The following is a 16,036-nucleotide window of genomic DNA, read 5'->3' as shown; positions in this document are numbered from 1 at the left end:
TAGCCAATTTGTTCATTTTTTTTCTTGTGAATATTTTATTAGACCCAGAGTTATAAAGTGGAGACCTGGTACCTCCTTCCTAGAGGGATCTTCCACACACACCCACTCTGCTCTGCACCCTCCCCAGCCAACACTTTTTGTCTCTCGCAGCCCATCAGGCTCCAGATCCTCTGTCTTATTTAGGGCAAGTAATTTAACTGCCATTTTTTTTACAGCTTGCAGGAGAGTCTGGCTTGGACTCAAGGACAATCTGCTTGCTTCACCTCCTGCGAGTGCTCTCTGGCATGTATCCCGCATGGATCTTGTTATTACAGTGCTAGAATGTCCCACTCACTTCCCACTGCCGTTCAAGGACTACTTGAGTATTATCGAGGGTGGTGAGGCACTGGCACAGGTTGCCCAGGGAAGCTGTGGCTGCCCCATCCCTGGAGGTGTCCAAGGCCAGGTTGGATGGGGCCTTGGGCAGCCTGGGCTGGTGGGAGGTGTCCCTGTCCATGGCAGGGGGGGTGGAACTGGATGATCTTTAGAGTCCCTTCCAACCCAAACCATTCTATGGTTCTATGATCTTGTAAAACTTCAGAAGAGACTGAGCGTAATCCCTGACAATCCCATATAATCCAGAATTAATGACACTGACTCAGACACTTGCTTTACAGTAGGCAGAGATGGGGTCCATCCTGAAGGACCAGTATTTGGTGATCCTAGCTTGAAAAAATAAACACCTCAAGGGAGTTTCCTTAGGAATTGGCCATAATACCTTTCTTGGCACTTCCATTTTGTGCATTTCTCTTGGGGCAATGGGATCTGCCATTCAAGGGCAGCTGGTGGATTTGGAGCTGAGCAGCTACCTTTACGCAGTTCTGCTAAAACCCAAGTTTTGTTCAGGACAGTCCTCATAACCCAGAAAATACAGCAACATTTTCATTAGGTTTCAAATGAGGTGGCTGAACACTCTCCCAGTTGCAGCAAACGCGCAGTAGAAGCCGGGTTGTTTCAAATCCCAGCTGCGCGTCTTCTAACAAACTGACTCATTGCGAGATGAAGTTGTCACTGTTTCATGAGGCCGAAACACCAAAGAAAACTCACTCGTAATTACATGTTGGAAAAACAGACAAGGCTGAGTCAAAGCTGTATTTAGTGTAAAATACTACTCTGGGTGAAGTAGTTTAAGTGAAAGATGGCTTCTTCTTAGCTCATGAAGGTAAACACTTGGGCACTCTCAATTTTACCTCTCGTTGGGTTGGGCAGACAGTTTGTGGACAATGTTAGTAGCATTTGACCATGAATGATGCTTCAGTGTTCAGAATCTCCTCTGTACTCACGTTCTGCAGCCTTATGCCATCCTTAAGCTTTCCCCTAGTTGGAATTTCTCTCTCAGGGCAGTGGCCAAGCCATAGCATGTACCGCTGCCACCAGAGCCATGGCCAGGGCTGGGTGCAGACGTGTTCACCGGTTTGCTGGTTCATTCCAAGTGTCTCTATCCATGAGCTTAACACTAACTGTCCTTCAGCTGGAATTTTATATCCGGTTCCGATACAGTCTTTAACAAAAATCTCTAATGCCTTTCTTTTTGAAACAGAGCTTGTGCTAATTAAACTGATCTCATGTTAGGGTCACACTCACTGACTTCAGGCTTTCTGGTTTTACTACAGAAACTTCTCAGGCTTTACAAGTCTGTTTGTACAGAGTTGGCAGAATAGAGCTGCCCTTTAGGAGCACCAACATAATTACCAACATTAACAGTAATTATTTATCCTTCTTGCAGGGAACTTTGCATTCCCGATAGCTTCCAGGTCTGGAAGAGAAGAGCTGACTCGTGATAGTTTGGCCCTGATGCTACTCTGAAGTGTTTCATAATATCAGAAGGGCTGTGAGCTCCCTTGTTTCCAGGGCAGCCCGTCTTCCCAGTGCTTTAAGCTGAAGACCAGCTTTAAGTTCTGGTCATTTTACTCAAGGTGGAGCTTCCTTCATGGCCCAACTGCCGGTCTTGTTCATTCCGCTTTTGAAAACAGACTCTGCTCTTGCTTCCGAGCTTCTGACTTCTCCCCACATTCTTTTATCCGTATATGTCATTCCAGCAGGTTGCAACATTTTCACCTCCATCTGGATTTTTGTGTAAGACTAGACACACGCTTTGCCAAAAACTCCTTTTCTTTTGTTTTGACCTCACCAAAAGAGCTCTGTCCTCTCGATTGCTCTGGGATGTCTGTGGATGCTTCTCACCCACCTTCCTCCCCCTGTTTTCAACAATTTTGAATGCATTTTCAACGCGTGCAGAGGGATTGTGCCACAAAAGGTGGCAAGGAGACCCCTTGGGGAGAAGGCAGCGAAACCTGTGTTGTACATGTACTTACCCCACACAGAGTTTTTTTTTAGGAATCCCTAACCTTTGCCTAGATTTTATCTCACCTAAATGCCATCAGTTAGAATTAGGACTTCTTTTTAAGGTGGTTCTTTTGCTTCCTTTAAGTATGCAGAATAGAGTCAAGGTAGCCTCCAAAGCTGCACTGCACCCCAGGTGCTCAGGGATAGGGTTTAGCAGTGAACAGCTACGGCTGGACTCTGTTCTCAAAGGTCTTTTCCACAGAATCACAGAATCATTTGGTTGGAAATAACATCTGAGTAGAGGCAGGAAGACAGAACAATCAGAAGTAGGAAGTCCTTAGGCCTAGGACATTTTCCTTGTAAATTTAGGGAGAAGGACATGCTTTTTCCTCTCTTCAGGAACAGAAAACCAAGTGTCAAAGATGTGGACAGTTCAGATTTTTTCACCATTGGAATTGAAGTAATATTTAATCAGTGCTCAAGAAGAATCTCTTCAATAGCAAGCACTAGGAATATCCTAAAGGTGGCAGAGGTTATTTGCATTAACACAAGGGAATGGCTCACATTTTTTGGGGAAAAAAAAAGTCTAAATTACTTGTGTGTTGCTTTGTCTTGTTCAAAGGCAAATGTTTTTAAAGCTCAAATCTTTTCCTGTGCTCACAACTGCTTAAACCACTCAGGACTGTTGGTATCTCAGAATTAATTTCTGCTTCTGTCCTCCATAGAATTAATTGTAATATAAACATTCGCTGGGAAAAAGATGCGGCACATTACCTTAAGCAGCCTCTTTCACCTTGAAGTTACTGTTAGTTATCTTCCCAGGTTCCATTTACAGAAGAGCAGGCCCCGGCATGTCAGTAGCAGAACTACTACTTCTTTACTGTGTGTGCAGTAACAGACTCGTTTGCCCGGTTACTCAGAAGGAAATCACATACAAATGCAAGTTGGACATTTCATGACCTTGCAAGGTTCTAGAAATACCCAAATTTTAAGGAGAAAGTAGTTCCAGCAAGTTCCTGTTTCAGAGACCTTTATCTTCAGATGCTGGTGGTGGCTGCAAGAAAACAGCAATCTGCAAGCTGCAGAGGTTTTGTTCATATAATGTGAGCTGGAAAAGTCATCATTTACGTCTCATTTATTTAACACTCATTTTGTTGCAGATGATATTCTTCTTAGCATTTAACTCAAATCTAGAGTTCTAACTCTTTTAAAGGATGGATTTTGATAAAAATCTGCTGCTGTAAACTTTACTCAGTGCCACTGAGTCATCAAGTAAATTTATGTTGCTATCATAAATATTAACATAGAAACATAGAATAACCAGGTTGGAAGAGACCCACCGGATCATCGAGTCCAACCATTCCTATCAAACACTAAACCATGCCCCTTAGCACCTCGTCCACCCGTGCCTTAAACACCTCCAGGGAAGGTGACTCAACCACCTCCCTGAGCAGCCTCTTCCAGTGCCCAATGACCCTTTCTGTGATAGATTTTTAACTAATGTCCAGCCTAAACCTCCCCTGGAGGAGCTTGAGGCCATTCCCTCTTGTCCTGCCCACTGTCGCTTGGGAGAACATAATTGTTAATGCTTTCTTGTAATGAAAGGGTTCATTTTTCCTTGGCTTTAGCTTGGGTGAATGTATAGAGTCACTGAGGTTTGCCTTACTGTTAGTGAAGGGAAACAGGTGCCTTAAAGGAGCAGAAACGTAAATGTTGAAGCTCTTGTTCAGACCTACACAAGAGCAGTTACAGCAGTGTGGGGGCACCATAAACAGCAGCAGCTCTTGCTCTGCCAGCTACGTGGAAACTTAAACAGTGCAGACATTTTCCCAGCATTTTGCTACCCAGCAAGCTTTCAAGTGGGTGGCACCATGTAACCCTGAGAACAATTTCTTCTTCTCCGCTGCTACACAAACCCACGCTGCTGAGAGGCTGGGCTTCATCTGCAGTCAAGTTTCTGTTAAAGGAGGCCCCATGCGCAGTAGATTTTGGCCTGGAGGCTCCCACCGCCAAGTGGATTCGTGCGCACACAAGTTCTGAAAATACCGGGAGAAGAGAATTCCAGCAGGCAGATCTTGAAAAAAGCAGTATTTATTTTAAAGTACAACCCAAAGTTGTATCCGTAAGAAACGCACAAGGTATCTTGTTTCTTCCACAAGTCTTGGCTGTGTGCATTTCAGTTCAACTTAAAAATGCATTCAGGTTTACAAATGTACAAACAGCACAGAAAGTGTATTACAGTCTCAACAGAATGCTCGTACATTCAGCCATTTTGCTCTTAAGGTTTCCCCGTTGGTTTTGTTGTTTTTTGTTGAATTTTTATGTTTTCTTTTTTACATTCTTAGAAGCTGTGTTAACAAAGTCAGCCTTATTTTAAAAAAATACTCTGCATTTCAGCACAAAGTGCCCTTTTGATTTTAAATTAGAACTTAGAGGATAATACTGGAAAAAATTTAAAAACCCAAACCGGTATTTTTTGTAAAAGTATTGCATGCCAGGACCGTTTTAGAGTTCAAATTGTTTCCTAAATAAAGATGGCAGGTGGCAAAAGATGAAACCAGTGAAATTGTTCAGATTTACAGGCTCCGGCTGTAGTTGGGCTGTGACCGCACCCAGACTTTTTCAAGCTTATCTGCAATCTCACACTACCGTATCGCAGGACAGACTTTAAAAAGAAGCGAGTGAGGAAAGCACGACTGGTGGGGGGAAAGCAATGACCAGCAACAGCCTGAAAATGATATTTCAAAAATTTGCATTTAATTTGCATTCAGAATTGTATCATGACCTGGGTAAGAGTTCTTCCCTTTTGCTTAACTTCAGTTTTCATGAGGATAGTGTGAATTAGACCAAGGATCTGAACTTCTTCTTCCAATTGTTGGGCTCCAAATTCTCCAAGGATTGTAGGTCTGTCCCATGTCTTCAGCAGGATTGGCAATGGTGGCAGCAGTGGGCGGAGGAGGAGCAGCAGAGGAGTTCTCACAACCCATTAGATCGATGCCTGACAACGTGTTGGTTGGAGTGGTGAAGGGAAGGCCGCTGTTGAGATTACTTGACCAAATGGAACTGCTGAACGGAGTGGTGGACCACAGGCCACTTGGGTTACCAAGGATGGACTGCAGTAAAAAAACAGAGCCAGAAAAATAGCAGTTCAATAACCTCTATTTTCATCTAATTTACAGCCCCCTCTGAAAGAATAGTATCTACAAAGCAGCAAGTCTACCATGGAACCCCTTCTGCCTTCACTGCAACATGCAGTTTTCAACTCTCTTTACCAGAGCTTATCTAGAGGAACCACATCGCTGTCACCTAACGCCTCTAGTAACCAAATGGGCTGCAGAGTGCAATTCCATTACAGGCTTTTAAGCTGTTTTCATCTGAGCATCCCCATTCCATTTCCAATGTAAGCACTCCTCGCATTCAAGCTTTAACACACAAGGGCCAAAAAGCTCAAGCTTAATTAAACTGCTTAGAAGGAAGTAGAAAAATATGGTTAAGATCTTGACAAGAACAACAAAATTCAACTTGTAAAGGATGGTAACAGTGAAGTCTACTCCTTAATTGTTTTTTGCAAGCTCGTCACCTTGTATTCAGACACAGAAATATATGAAGTTTGATATAAACCGTACATTTTGAATGAACCTATGTTCAGCCCCGCTGTACCTTCCATATTCCCCATATGTACTTTTTCCCCTCATCCAAAATATCTCCAGATGAAGGGAGAGTGCACTGAAGAACTGACCATTTGTCAGAGTTCCAGTAAGCCTGTTGTGGCTCGGGGCGCCTGGAAGTCTGACAAATGGTCATGGTGCAGATGCAGGTGTGCTGCAACACATCACAAGTGCCTTTGGGATGCATGGGACAGGTACAGCAAAGCCTACAGGACTCATGCAGAAATGAACAAGGCCCAGGTTCTGTCGACTGTTTCACTAAAGCCCAAACAGTAGCAAGTGACAAGCAGAGGACTCGAACCCACAGGGTGTTTTGGAAAGCGATACCTGGAAGCAGCCAGAGATGGAGATGAGAAACGTTAGTGTAACTTTCATGCTAATATTAGCACAGAACCTGCTACATGTAGGCTTAACGCACTACATACCAGCGCCAACAGATTTATAATGCACATATGCTGTAAATTTAATTTGCAAATATACAGTAAACTTGATACAACTGAAAGGAAGTGAACTCGTTGAGTAAGTGCTGTAAGGTACAAACATCCTTATGTTTGGATTTACTGGGTGGAAATACGGCATCGCTTCCCAAGATGTCAGCTCTCACAAAATACACACTAAAGGTTAACCAGTATCCACGTATTCTGCATGTGAAGATCAAAATAAAAATCCCTTTAGAAACGCAAACAAGGTGAACTGAAAATGTCTTCATTTCAGAGTTTTTTTTTTCTCCCCTGGAATGAAGATGATATGCTTAGTCTAATCGTACCTGAAATTGGTAGGACACTAACACACTACCAGAGGGTCCTCAAAGAATTTGATACCAAGGGTTAGCCAGGAGTTTTGAGTATTCTCAGGGATTAACTGGGCCAGCATCATTATGACTCTCTAATGTCACTGAGAAGTTGAGACAAACCAGGTAAGTCTATTACTGTTCTATAACTAAGCCTACAGCAGGAAACACTCATTCTGCTGCTCAGGCACCAACCTTAGCATAGCAAAAGCCCACTCCATTTTCCTCCTGTGAGCAGGAGCCAAGAACTATTTCTACATGTCCCAAATGTGCTTGGGAGAGCCTAACAGAAAGGCAATTGCTCATAAAGCTGAAGAAACCAGGAAAGGTGTGGCAGAAAAAGAGCACCTTACTTAGATTGGATTGCTACTCCCTTTCAAGGCTGGCAGAGGGAGGTACAAAGTGGCTGTCAGACAGAACTATATGCAGGGAAATGGAGGAAAGAATAATAAGGGACTGTAGTGAGAAAGAAACCAGGAGTGAAATAAGAGCAATGCAGCAAGACCTGAGTGGAGACACGACCCAGAAGTCAAGTGCTGTTTAGTACAGAGGTAGAGATGCATAAAATGGGAAAGCAAGAGGAATAAGCAAGGAAGATGATCAAAACCAGCTCCACAGACACCTTCCTAGAGAAGAGGGTAACACAGACACCTCAATATAAGTGCAGTTTGCAAGAATGGCTTTGGCTCTTGTGCCAGAAAGGAGAAAAGGACAGGATCCTGGCCTGGTACCTTCTCTCTTATCTACCACAGAGAGCAAGGGGGTTCAGTGGCAGGAAAAGCCAAGTTTCCCTGTTCTGGCTCACCATGAGCACTTGAGAAAAAATAACAATAATTTAGAAGTGTGTTTGCTGCTGCTTGTTCATTAAGTGACCTTCTGCCTGAGTAAGCTCCTAAAGTACCCTTTTTCTTCCTCCAAAATCCAAAACCCAAAGCATTCGAAGGGAGAGACTAACAATTCTTCTATACCATTTGTCTGGCTTCTGTCTTGAGGCTTCCTGAAGCACACTTGCAAGCATTTCTAAGAAGTGGCCAGGACATAGGTTAGGAGTTAGGTTGTCCTCAATCCCTCCTTCTACCAGATGCTGAGAAATTTGACCTCCATGTGACCAAAAATCTCTCCTTACGCAGTTTTACAGCCTCCTTACAACGTTACAGTCACAGTCATAACTGCACGACAAGGGCAGAACCACTGAGTATGTGTCTATAAGAAGCTATGTGACCTTCTTCGGCTTCCCCTACCCCCCCGCCTTCTCCTCTGAACTGCTACCAGGTGAAGTAAACACTGCCTCTTACTCACTATGAAAACATTTTCACAAGACAAGATGAAGAACGATTTCAGCTGGCACTGAAGACAGCCATTGCGGTGTAAGTTTTATTCTGACAGACAGAGAAGCACAAGAATAAGAGAGCAGTGCTACGATCTATGTAAAAGATGATTTTTTTCTTCTTTGGCTATACTCAAGATCTCCAAAACTAGCTGTCAGTTTAAAGGCTTCACCTCATGCTCAGTTTTCTTGCTGTTTTTTTCTAAGCTGAAAAGGATACATTTGAGGTTTTTTTTACTTTCAGGTAAGCTTGTTTTGATATTTTGTTAATTTACAAGGAGCTGCACCACTGGACTCAGGAAACAGAATCAAACCCTCAAAGTTATATTGGCTATTCTGCAACTGTCCATCAAACTGGAAGTAAGAGAGGCAGTGTCTGGCCATGGCACAGGAGCACAATGGCTCTTCCTGCAAGCCTGAAGCACATGATACTGAACACACTAAGTGCTGCAAGATGCTCTTGTGAGAAATATTTTTATGTGACACAATTTACGTGGATTCCTCATCCATAAGTAAGTGTACTGATCACTCTTTGTCCAACAGCCACATCAACTTGACTACGCAGAACAACAAATAAGTATAACTTCCCTTTCCCTGTATTCTTCGGTTGAATTTTTTAATCCAAATTTAAAAATCCTCTAAATGAAATAAGATGGCAGGTACAGAACAGGTTGGCAACAGTAATCAAATGCTGTATTTGGACTGAATACTTACTGCAGTTGTATGAGTTGGGGAACTTGAGCTTGTTGGCCAAGAGGGTACAGAATCTGTAGCTGAAGGATCCCAGATGGATGATGGAACGTTGTTGAATTCACTCCAGTTTCTCTGAACATCCTGTCCATAAGCCGATCGAGCTAAACCAAGTTTGCTAAAAACTTCTGAAAAGAAAATTAAATACAACTGAGTACATTACTTTTCTCCTTTTTCCAAGACTAATGCTTTTCACAGTTATTTCCCATATTTTCCCAGTGGGTCCTGTTGCAATGCAAGAGCTGATATTAGAAAGTCACACAGTGACACAGATCTCATCTCAGGTGCCCAACATCAGACGGTGGCTACAAAGTTAAAATCAAAGTTACAGAGGGGAAAAGAGTTATACCCTTACTGTGTTTAATTCAGGATCAGCCTATGGGATTTGTTTGGTTCCTGTTATTATTTACCCAAGAACAAACAATGCAGAACCAGGCAGAAACACAGCAACACTGAGTGTCCTGGCAGCTCCTCATAACAAGTTAACTGCAGGCGGAGTAAGTGACTGGCTTAAAGGAGTCTTTCATAATCACGGCACTCCCTTCCGAGTTAACCTCTGGTATGGGAGGCAGCACTGGCTGAGCCCCAGCCCAGACCCCACCTCTGCTAGAGAAGGGGATGGCAGCACCAGCGCTTACGGTTTGCCTGGTCCCTGCAAACAGGACTGATCCCAGGTGTCTTACTGCTATCCCTTACAGTCTGGTGCCAAATGATGCTGATGAAGATGAAAGAAGCCTGCAGCAGCAGCTGCTATGGACTGTGAGCACCCAGCATTTTTCAGTAGACATATGAATTTTTCATTAGACAGGATTTTTCAGTCGCCATACAATCCATTTTGTGAATACCACATGTGAACTTTCCTTTGCTTATCTTTTCCAGGCACCTTAAAAACCACCACACATCCCAAGCACGGTGTGCAAATGCACAGTATGTATGCAGAGCATCCATGCCCTGCCTGCATCAAAGAGCATCTCAACAGCCACTTAGGGAAAGTTTACCCAAGTATTTCAATACAGGAACTACTGGCTGGTTTTAGTATACACCAGTTCATCATGCAGCTATACAACACTAGAGGAAAACACAAGAGGAAAGGGCCATTGCGTCATTTCTAGCCGACTGGTTTTGTGCAGGCGGTAAATCCTCAGCAGAGCAAAGGCCCAGGGGCACCCTTCAACACCTACAGTAAAGCTTCAAGGGGAAAGACGGAGGGGAGTGAGACTAAAGGAAAAACAAACATCAAGAATCCTTTCTGAAACCGAGAAACTCCAAACCCGAGTATTTCCAGCCCAACAAACGCTCCAAGGATTAGTTTCCACTTTCTCTCTCTAGGCTGAAACATAAAATACACCACTGTACTTTCAACACACTTCCCTAGGTAGTCATCCTTTTTTGGGAGCATGTATGGGAATGCTGTCTGTACGTACACCAGTGGAAAGAAGACACCATTTCAGTACCTCTATTTGAACATGGAAAATACTTAAACCAAAAACTCACCTCCAGTTAAATTAAAAGAATGTCCAAATGCAGAGAACGAGTTGAGAGGTGTGAAGTCAGGACTGCTGGGATTGCTGATTGGACTCCACAAACCCGAACTGGAGTAATGGGAAAGCAACACAAAACTTATTAACACAGTGCGACTTACAATATTAACTTACTGACCTATATACAAATGTGTAGGTACAAATGCGTATGTACAAATGCATATGTGGGTTTATATATTTAATGATATATATACATAGATTTAATGGTGATTAAGAGTTAGGAAATCAGTTTATTTTTGTTTTAACAGAAGATTTCAGAGAAATGCTATTTTCCTGCATATATACCCACCCTGGAGCAACACACTGCTAGAGACATCCCTGCCTGCAGCAGAGGGGTTGGAACTGGATGGTCTTTAAGGTCCTTTCCAACTTGAACCATTCTACAATTCTATGATTCTACGTAAAGCTTGTTCATTTGTAGACTGAGCTCCAACACAAACCCAAGTAGCTTTTTTTAATCAGTTTTTCAGAAAACACAGGATCTTAAGCCATAGCACAGGTTTTTGACAAGCAGATAAAATTCAGAATCACTTAGAAGAGATACAAATGCTCACACTCCAGCTTCTGGGCAAGCTTCTTTAAACTAAAGATAATTTAAATGAAACCAGTGATAAACATTTACAAAAACCAAACGAAAGCGCACAAACTTCACTTAGAAAAGCAATTCCTTTGGTACTGAAATTTGAATTCAAGTCTCTCTCCTATTCCAGGAAGACTATGAGACGGCTCAGTGATTCTTACTACTGAGATAGACATGCACCGCCAAAATATGTCAGGAAAGACAGTGAGCCTTGGAGAAAGTGACTGAGCACAGCTCTATTCTGCTCTTATTCATAACGCAAAGTCCAGTGATGGTTCTGGTCTCAGTGTTAAAACTGAGTGAAAGATATTGCTGTACAGCAAGATATTCTGCCTGTAAGCTATTTCAAAGTGACCTTGGCTCACACGCCTCAATATTAAAAAAGCCAAGCTGATTCCTCATTGTTTGAATGCCTGGGTAAGACAAAATTATTGAGTTACTGGGAATGAAGTGGGGGAAGTCCCATCATACAATGGTTTGGGTTGGAAGGAACTTTAAAGATCATCCAGTTTCAACCCCCTGCCGTGGGCAGGGACACCTCCCACCAGACCAGGCTGCCCAAGGCCCCGTCCAACCTGGCCTCGAACACCTTCAGGGATGGGGTATCAACAAATTCCTCGGGCAACCTGTGCCAGTGCCTCACCACTCTCATCATGAGGAGTTTCTTCCTAATATCTAATCTAAATCTTCCCCCCTTGCAATTTAAAGCCATTCCCCCCAAGTCCTATCACTACATGTCCTTGTAAGAAGTCCCTCCCCAGCTTTCCTGTTTGCCCCCTTCAGTTACTCGAAGGCTGCTATAAGGTCTCTCAGAGTCTTCTCCTTTCCACACTGAAAAATCCCCAACCCTCTCAGCCTCTCCTCATACAGGAGGTGCTCCATGTCTCTGATCACCTTTGTAGCCTTCCTCTGGACCGGTTCCAACAGTTCCATATCCTTCTTATATTTCGGATTCCAGAACGAGACACGGTACTCCAGGTGGTGTCTCACGAGAGTGGATTAGAAGGGGGGAATCACCTCCCTCGACCTGCTGGCCACACTTCTTTTGATAAGGCCCAGAATTTAGTTGGACTTCTGGGCTGTGAGCGCACATTGCTGGCTCATGCCCAGCTTCTCATCAATCAGCATCCCCTAAACATCACATCCAGAACAATCTTCTCTCTACTTTGAGTCACTCCTAAGTTCTTTGCAAAGCGAGATGCTGTGCTCAGACTTTAAAAAAGCCTTTTTAAAAAAATAGTTTAAAAAATAGGAACCTGAAGGAATTCTGTCACCACATTCAAAATGCCATTATCACCTTTCAGTCTTCTTTTCTAGGGTCCCAGGTATTTGCCTAGAGAATATAAATATTACCTGTCAGAGCCATCACTGTCAACAGCTGTGTGGGACACGCTGATATTGCTGGAAACCTCTGTCTTGCTTGGAGAAACCTTTGGTAAACCACTGCCACCTGCAAGAAAGTAGTATAAGTAAAACAAGTAAAATAGAAATAAAAAAACCCCCAAACAATATACTCAGGAAATACTAAAAATTCCGAACTGGTTCTAGTACCTGGGCTCTTGTCATAACCTGCAGCTACAGCAGCAAAAGTAGGGTTTCCATTCCTGCCTGGAAGAGAAGCTGCCTTTGCCAGCTTATGTTTGGTACCATTAGGTTGCTTGCCTTTCGTTTCACTTAAAGGAGAGAAAAAAGTAAAAAAGGAGAAGTAAGACTGTGGACTTCAGCAGTTTGATAAAAAAAAACAGTAATGCAAGCTAGCATTCATGGAAACGTTAACAATAGCTCCACAGTTCATGTAATTGCACACTTCTCTGATCTTCTAAGTCATAAGAAACCCCAGAAAACTATAAATAGTGCGGCAAGATATGCATGGTGCATTATGTAAAACAGCAGTTTCCACAGGAAGAAGGAATGGGTCTGAGAAAAGGGAGATGCACCCGATGAAGCACATGGGTTCCACAAGTGTTCTGTGCTTGGGAAATCAGTAGGAGTTACAGATTTGGACTCACTTGCTGCAGCTGCTGTTCACAATGCTGCTGTAAGTGCCTCCTCGGGGCCCAAAAGCTAAAGATGTCGGGGGAGGAGGAGGAGATGGAGAGGCAGGTGTTGGTGAGGGCTGTCGTTGTTTCAGGAAAGCATCTGCATTCAGGGTTTGCAGAGAGAGTTTATAAAGGTTATCCGTGGCTATAAAGAGAAACACAGAAAGTTTCCTGTAGTGCTTACTTTAAAACAAAAGCCTCTCAAACTTCTGTTATCCTTTCTGTTCACAGTGAGGAATCAAGACAAAGGCAGCAATGGAAGAAGTAGCTCCCTTCTCTATTTCCACCTCTCATTAGTCAGTTTTATTACCTACTTTCAGAGAGACCGTATTGCTGTAAAATCACCAAGACAAACCTATTTCTACGAAGAAAGAACCTTTCTAAGTGAGCGCTGTGGAGAGGGATGACTTCATTCACGTGCAACCAAGAAGAAGTTGATCCCACACTATGGACTTAACAGCAAAACCAAAAAGCTTATAACAGTGCCCCATGCTAACCACTGCACTGAGGTATTTCCAGTGTTCTCTCTCAAGGGGAACTATTGCAATAACTTCAACTTTGTCTGGAGCAGGCTTGACCAAGCAAAACCTCATCCACTATAGAAAATACATTTTGGTTTTGAGCAGTAATTCTCATTTCCCCCGATTTCCCTAGCAGTTTCCGAATCCCACGCATCACTGAAGAACTGCAGGATGGCCCATGTTCTACCCATGCAGTTTTCAAACCTCCCAGATTGTACCTGACACTATCAGTGTGAGGCCTACAGCAGAAAACAGGCACAGCTAGGCAGGGAAAAAAAAAAATAGGAGGACCTATAAACAGGCTGAGCCTACCTAAGGATATTCATTGCAGAACAGTAATTCTGTCATCCTCTAGAGATTACTTACAGCTGCCAGCTTTGTGAAGAGGCACAGAGTCCCACTCTGGTGGTGGAGAATCCTTTTCCCCTTCTGAGCTGCTGGTGTTTCCTAGCTCCTGTCCAGAACTACTGGGGAGAAATTTGGCTAATACTGATGGCCTGCTCTCTGTTAACTTACTGTTTGGACCTATTAAAACAAAAGAAGAAAAGCAAGTCCATGGATACTACACTCAACAGCTTTCTTCTCACACCAGACTTCGAATTAAGCACTCAAGAGGTGTTACAAATAAAATAAATAAATAAAATATTTTTTTTTATAAAAAATAACCTCACACTACCTCTTGTTTTGGGGATGTTTCTTGATTTAGACCCATTTGTCAGAAGGTGCTGTGTAGATATCTTGGATGGAAAGGTTTTGCGTTGCTTGCTTTCCAGCGGAGGAGTATAAGGCAATTCCAAGGAACTAAATGAAAACAGAGATCCATTTATTTGTAAGCTCTCTGAAGTGCCGAAGAGGAGACTTTATATACCTATATGTATGCACACGCCATATGGTCTTACAAAAGAGTAGTCTCCTGTAGCTTTCTCAATCTAAAAGTTTTGCTCATCTTCAAAGCTATTCACAAGCAGAATTTATTTCTCCTATATGCAACACCAACTCTTTCCTAGCCCTGCCTCATTTTCTATCCACACTGCTCCACAAATTCATTATGGTTCACTCATTTCCAGGAGTACCATTCATCCTGGAGCCCCGGGATTACAAAACTTGCTTGATTAGACAGAAGTAAACAAGAGATAGCAACTGCCATTTTTCTGCTTAGGCCCATTTCTCCAGCTTGTCCAGGTCCCTCTGGATGACATCCTGGAAATTCCAAACCAACTCGCAATTGTGGCCTCTGAATACTGCCACATGTAATGAACTTCTCATTTATATGATAAAGGAAAGTAGCTAACGGTAAGATGAAATAAGATGAGGAGGAGACTTTGCCAGGCAACGTTTTCAGTGTGGAGAATAACTAAACCTAGCCAGTCTAGTATTAATTACAGCAACAGGGAAAACACAAGCCAGTACACCAGTGCCTCAGTAGGATAAGGATCTGATATCAGAATACTGTTTCAGAATGAACTAGGTAAGAGTAAGACCGAGGTTCTTCATTTTTCCCCTTTCTATAATCTGCAATCAACCACCTGCCAAGTAAGGGAAAGGGACTGGCAGCAGCCACAGCCTCCTTTAATAACATATCCAAGACTTTGATCTTACTCTATGATACCAAAAAGGAAATTGCATGGCTGTTATTTCACCAAGGACAAATAAAGGCATTCATGTTAGCACTGGCTTGCTGCACTGCCACTAGAAGCTCCTCTAGAAGCATTAACCCTATTTGGTGTACGTGATACCTGTTATGAAAAGCTTAACGTTGCTTAACCTGAATTTATTCGCTGGATTTTGTTCTCATTTTATTTAAGCATTGTATTCCCCTTAAATAATTTATTATTTACAAGTTTCCAGTATTCCTGGATAACAGGACGGAAGGTGCTTAAAGATGTCTACTGCTGGCATTACTCAGATAGGCAGCAACCACAGTCAATTACACAGATTTTTATCAATCCATCTTCCCTTCAAGCACGATGCCTTATCTACTACAAAGCCGTTGTTACGCTTACCTGGTTTTCACATCTACAGGGTTTTCTTTCTTGATACTTGTTAGCAGTTTTTTAGTTTTCTGTTTTACTGGAACTATTTCATTTTCAGGTTTTTCTGGTATAACTTTTCCCTTTTGTTTTTCAGGTTCCTATAAAAGACATTATAACAATGTATTAATACCCATGAGATGTGAAGTCCCTTCTTGCATCACAACTTACATAGCAGAAATAGGGATGAGAAAAGAATGCTATTTGAAAACGTGCGTTTTTGCAGCACAGAAGGTATCTTTTTACTACTTAGTGGGTATTCCTATAAAATGTGATATAATTTTCTTCCTGTTTGAAGAAACAGAAATTTAACTACCTAGCAAATTCATATGCTTCAAGCAGATCAGATGTTTGCAAAGACACAGCTCCTCAGGCCATGGCCTCTAAGGCTAGTTAAAAACATGCCACCTCTGTACCGAGACTTATAATGCTTCTACAGTCCAGGCTGTCTAAAACAGATTCTTC

At 42.7% G+C, this 16,036-nt stretch overlaps 1 protein-coding gene across 1 annotated transcript in view; it reads right to left on the bottom strand.

Moving 5' to 3' along the window:
* Positions 1-4,400: 4,400 nt before the first annotated feature.
* Positions 4,401-16,036, bottom strand: part of TMEM131 (transmembrane protein 131) — a 101,913-nt gene continuing 90,277 nt past the window's right edge. Inside the window, exons 33-41 of the mRNA XM_069876364.1 lie at positions 15,545-15,672; positions 14,218-14,342; positions 13,908-14,066; positions 12,991-13,165; positions 12,533-12,654; positions 12,335-12,431; positions 10,355-10,452; positions 8,825-8,988; positions 4,401-5,438 (exon numbers count right to left, since the gene is read on the bottom strand). Coding sequence (XP_069732465.1) covers positions 5,142-5,438; positions 8,825-8,988; positions 10,355-10,452; positions 12,335-12,431; positions 12,533-12,654; positions 12,991-13,165; positions 13,908-14,066; positions 14,218-14,342; positions 15,545-15,672 — 1,365 coding nt within the window. The 3' untranslated portion in view covers positions 4,401-5,141. The remainder of the gene's footprint in view (positions 5,439-8,824; positions 8,989-10,354; positions 10,453-12,334; positions 12,432-12,532; positions 12,655-12,990; positions 13,166-13,907; positions 14,067-14,217; positions 14,343-15,544; positions 15,673-16,036) is intronic.

This window comes from Phaenicophaeus curvirostris, chromosome 1, assembly GCF_032191515.1.
Source record: "Phaenicophaeus curvirostris isolate KB17595 chromosome 1, BPBGC_Pcur_1.0, whole genome shotgun sequence".
Lineage (NCBI taxonomy): Eukaryota > Metazoa > Chordata > Aves > Cuculiformes > Cuculidae > Phaenicophaeus > Phaenicophaeus curvirostris.
This window is presented reverse-complemented; position numbering and strand designations above follow the sequence as displayed.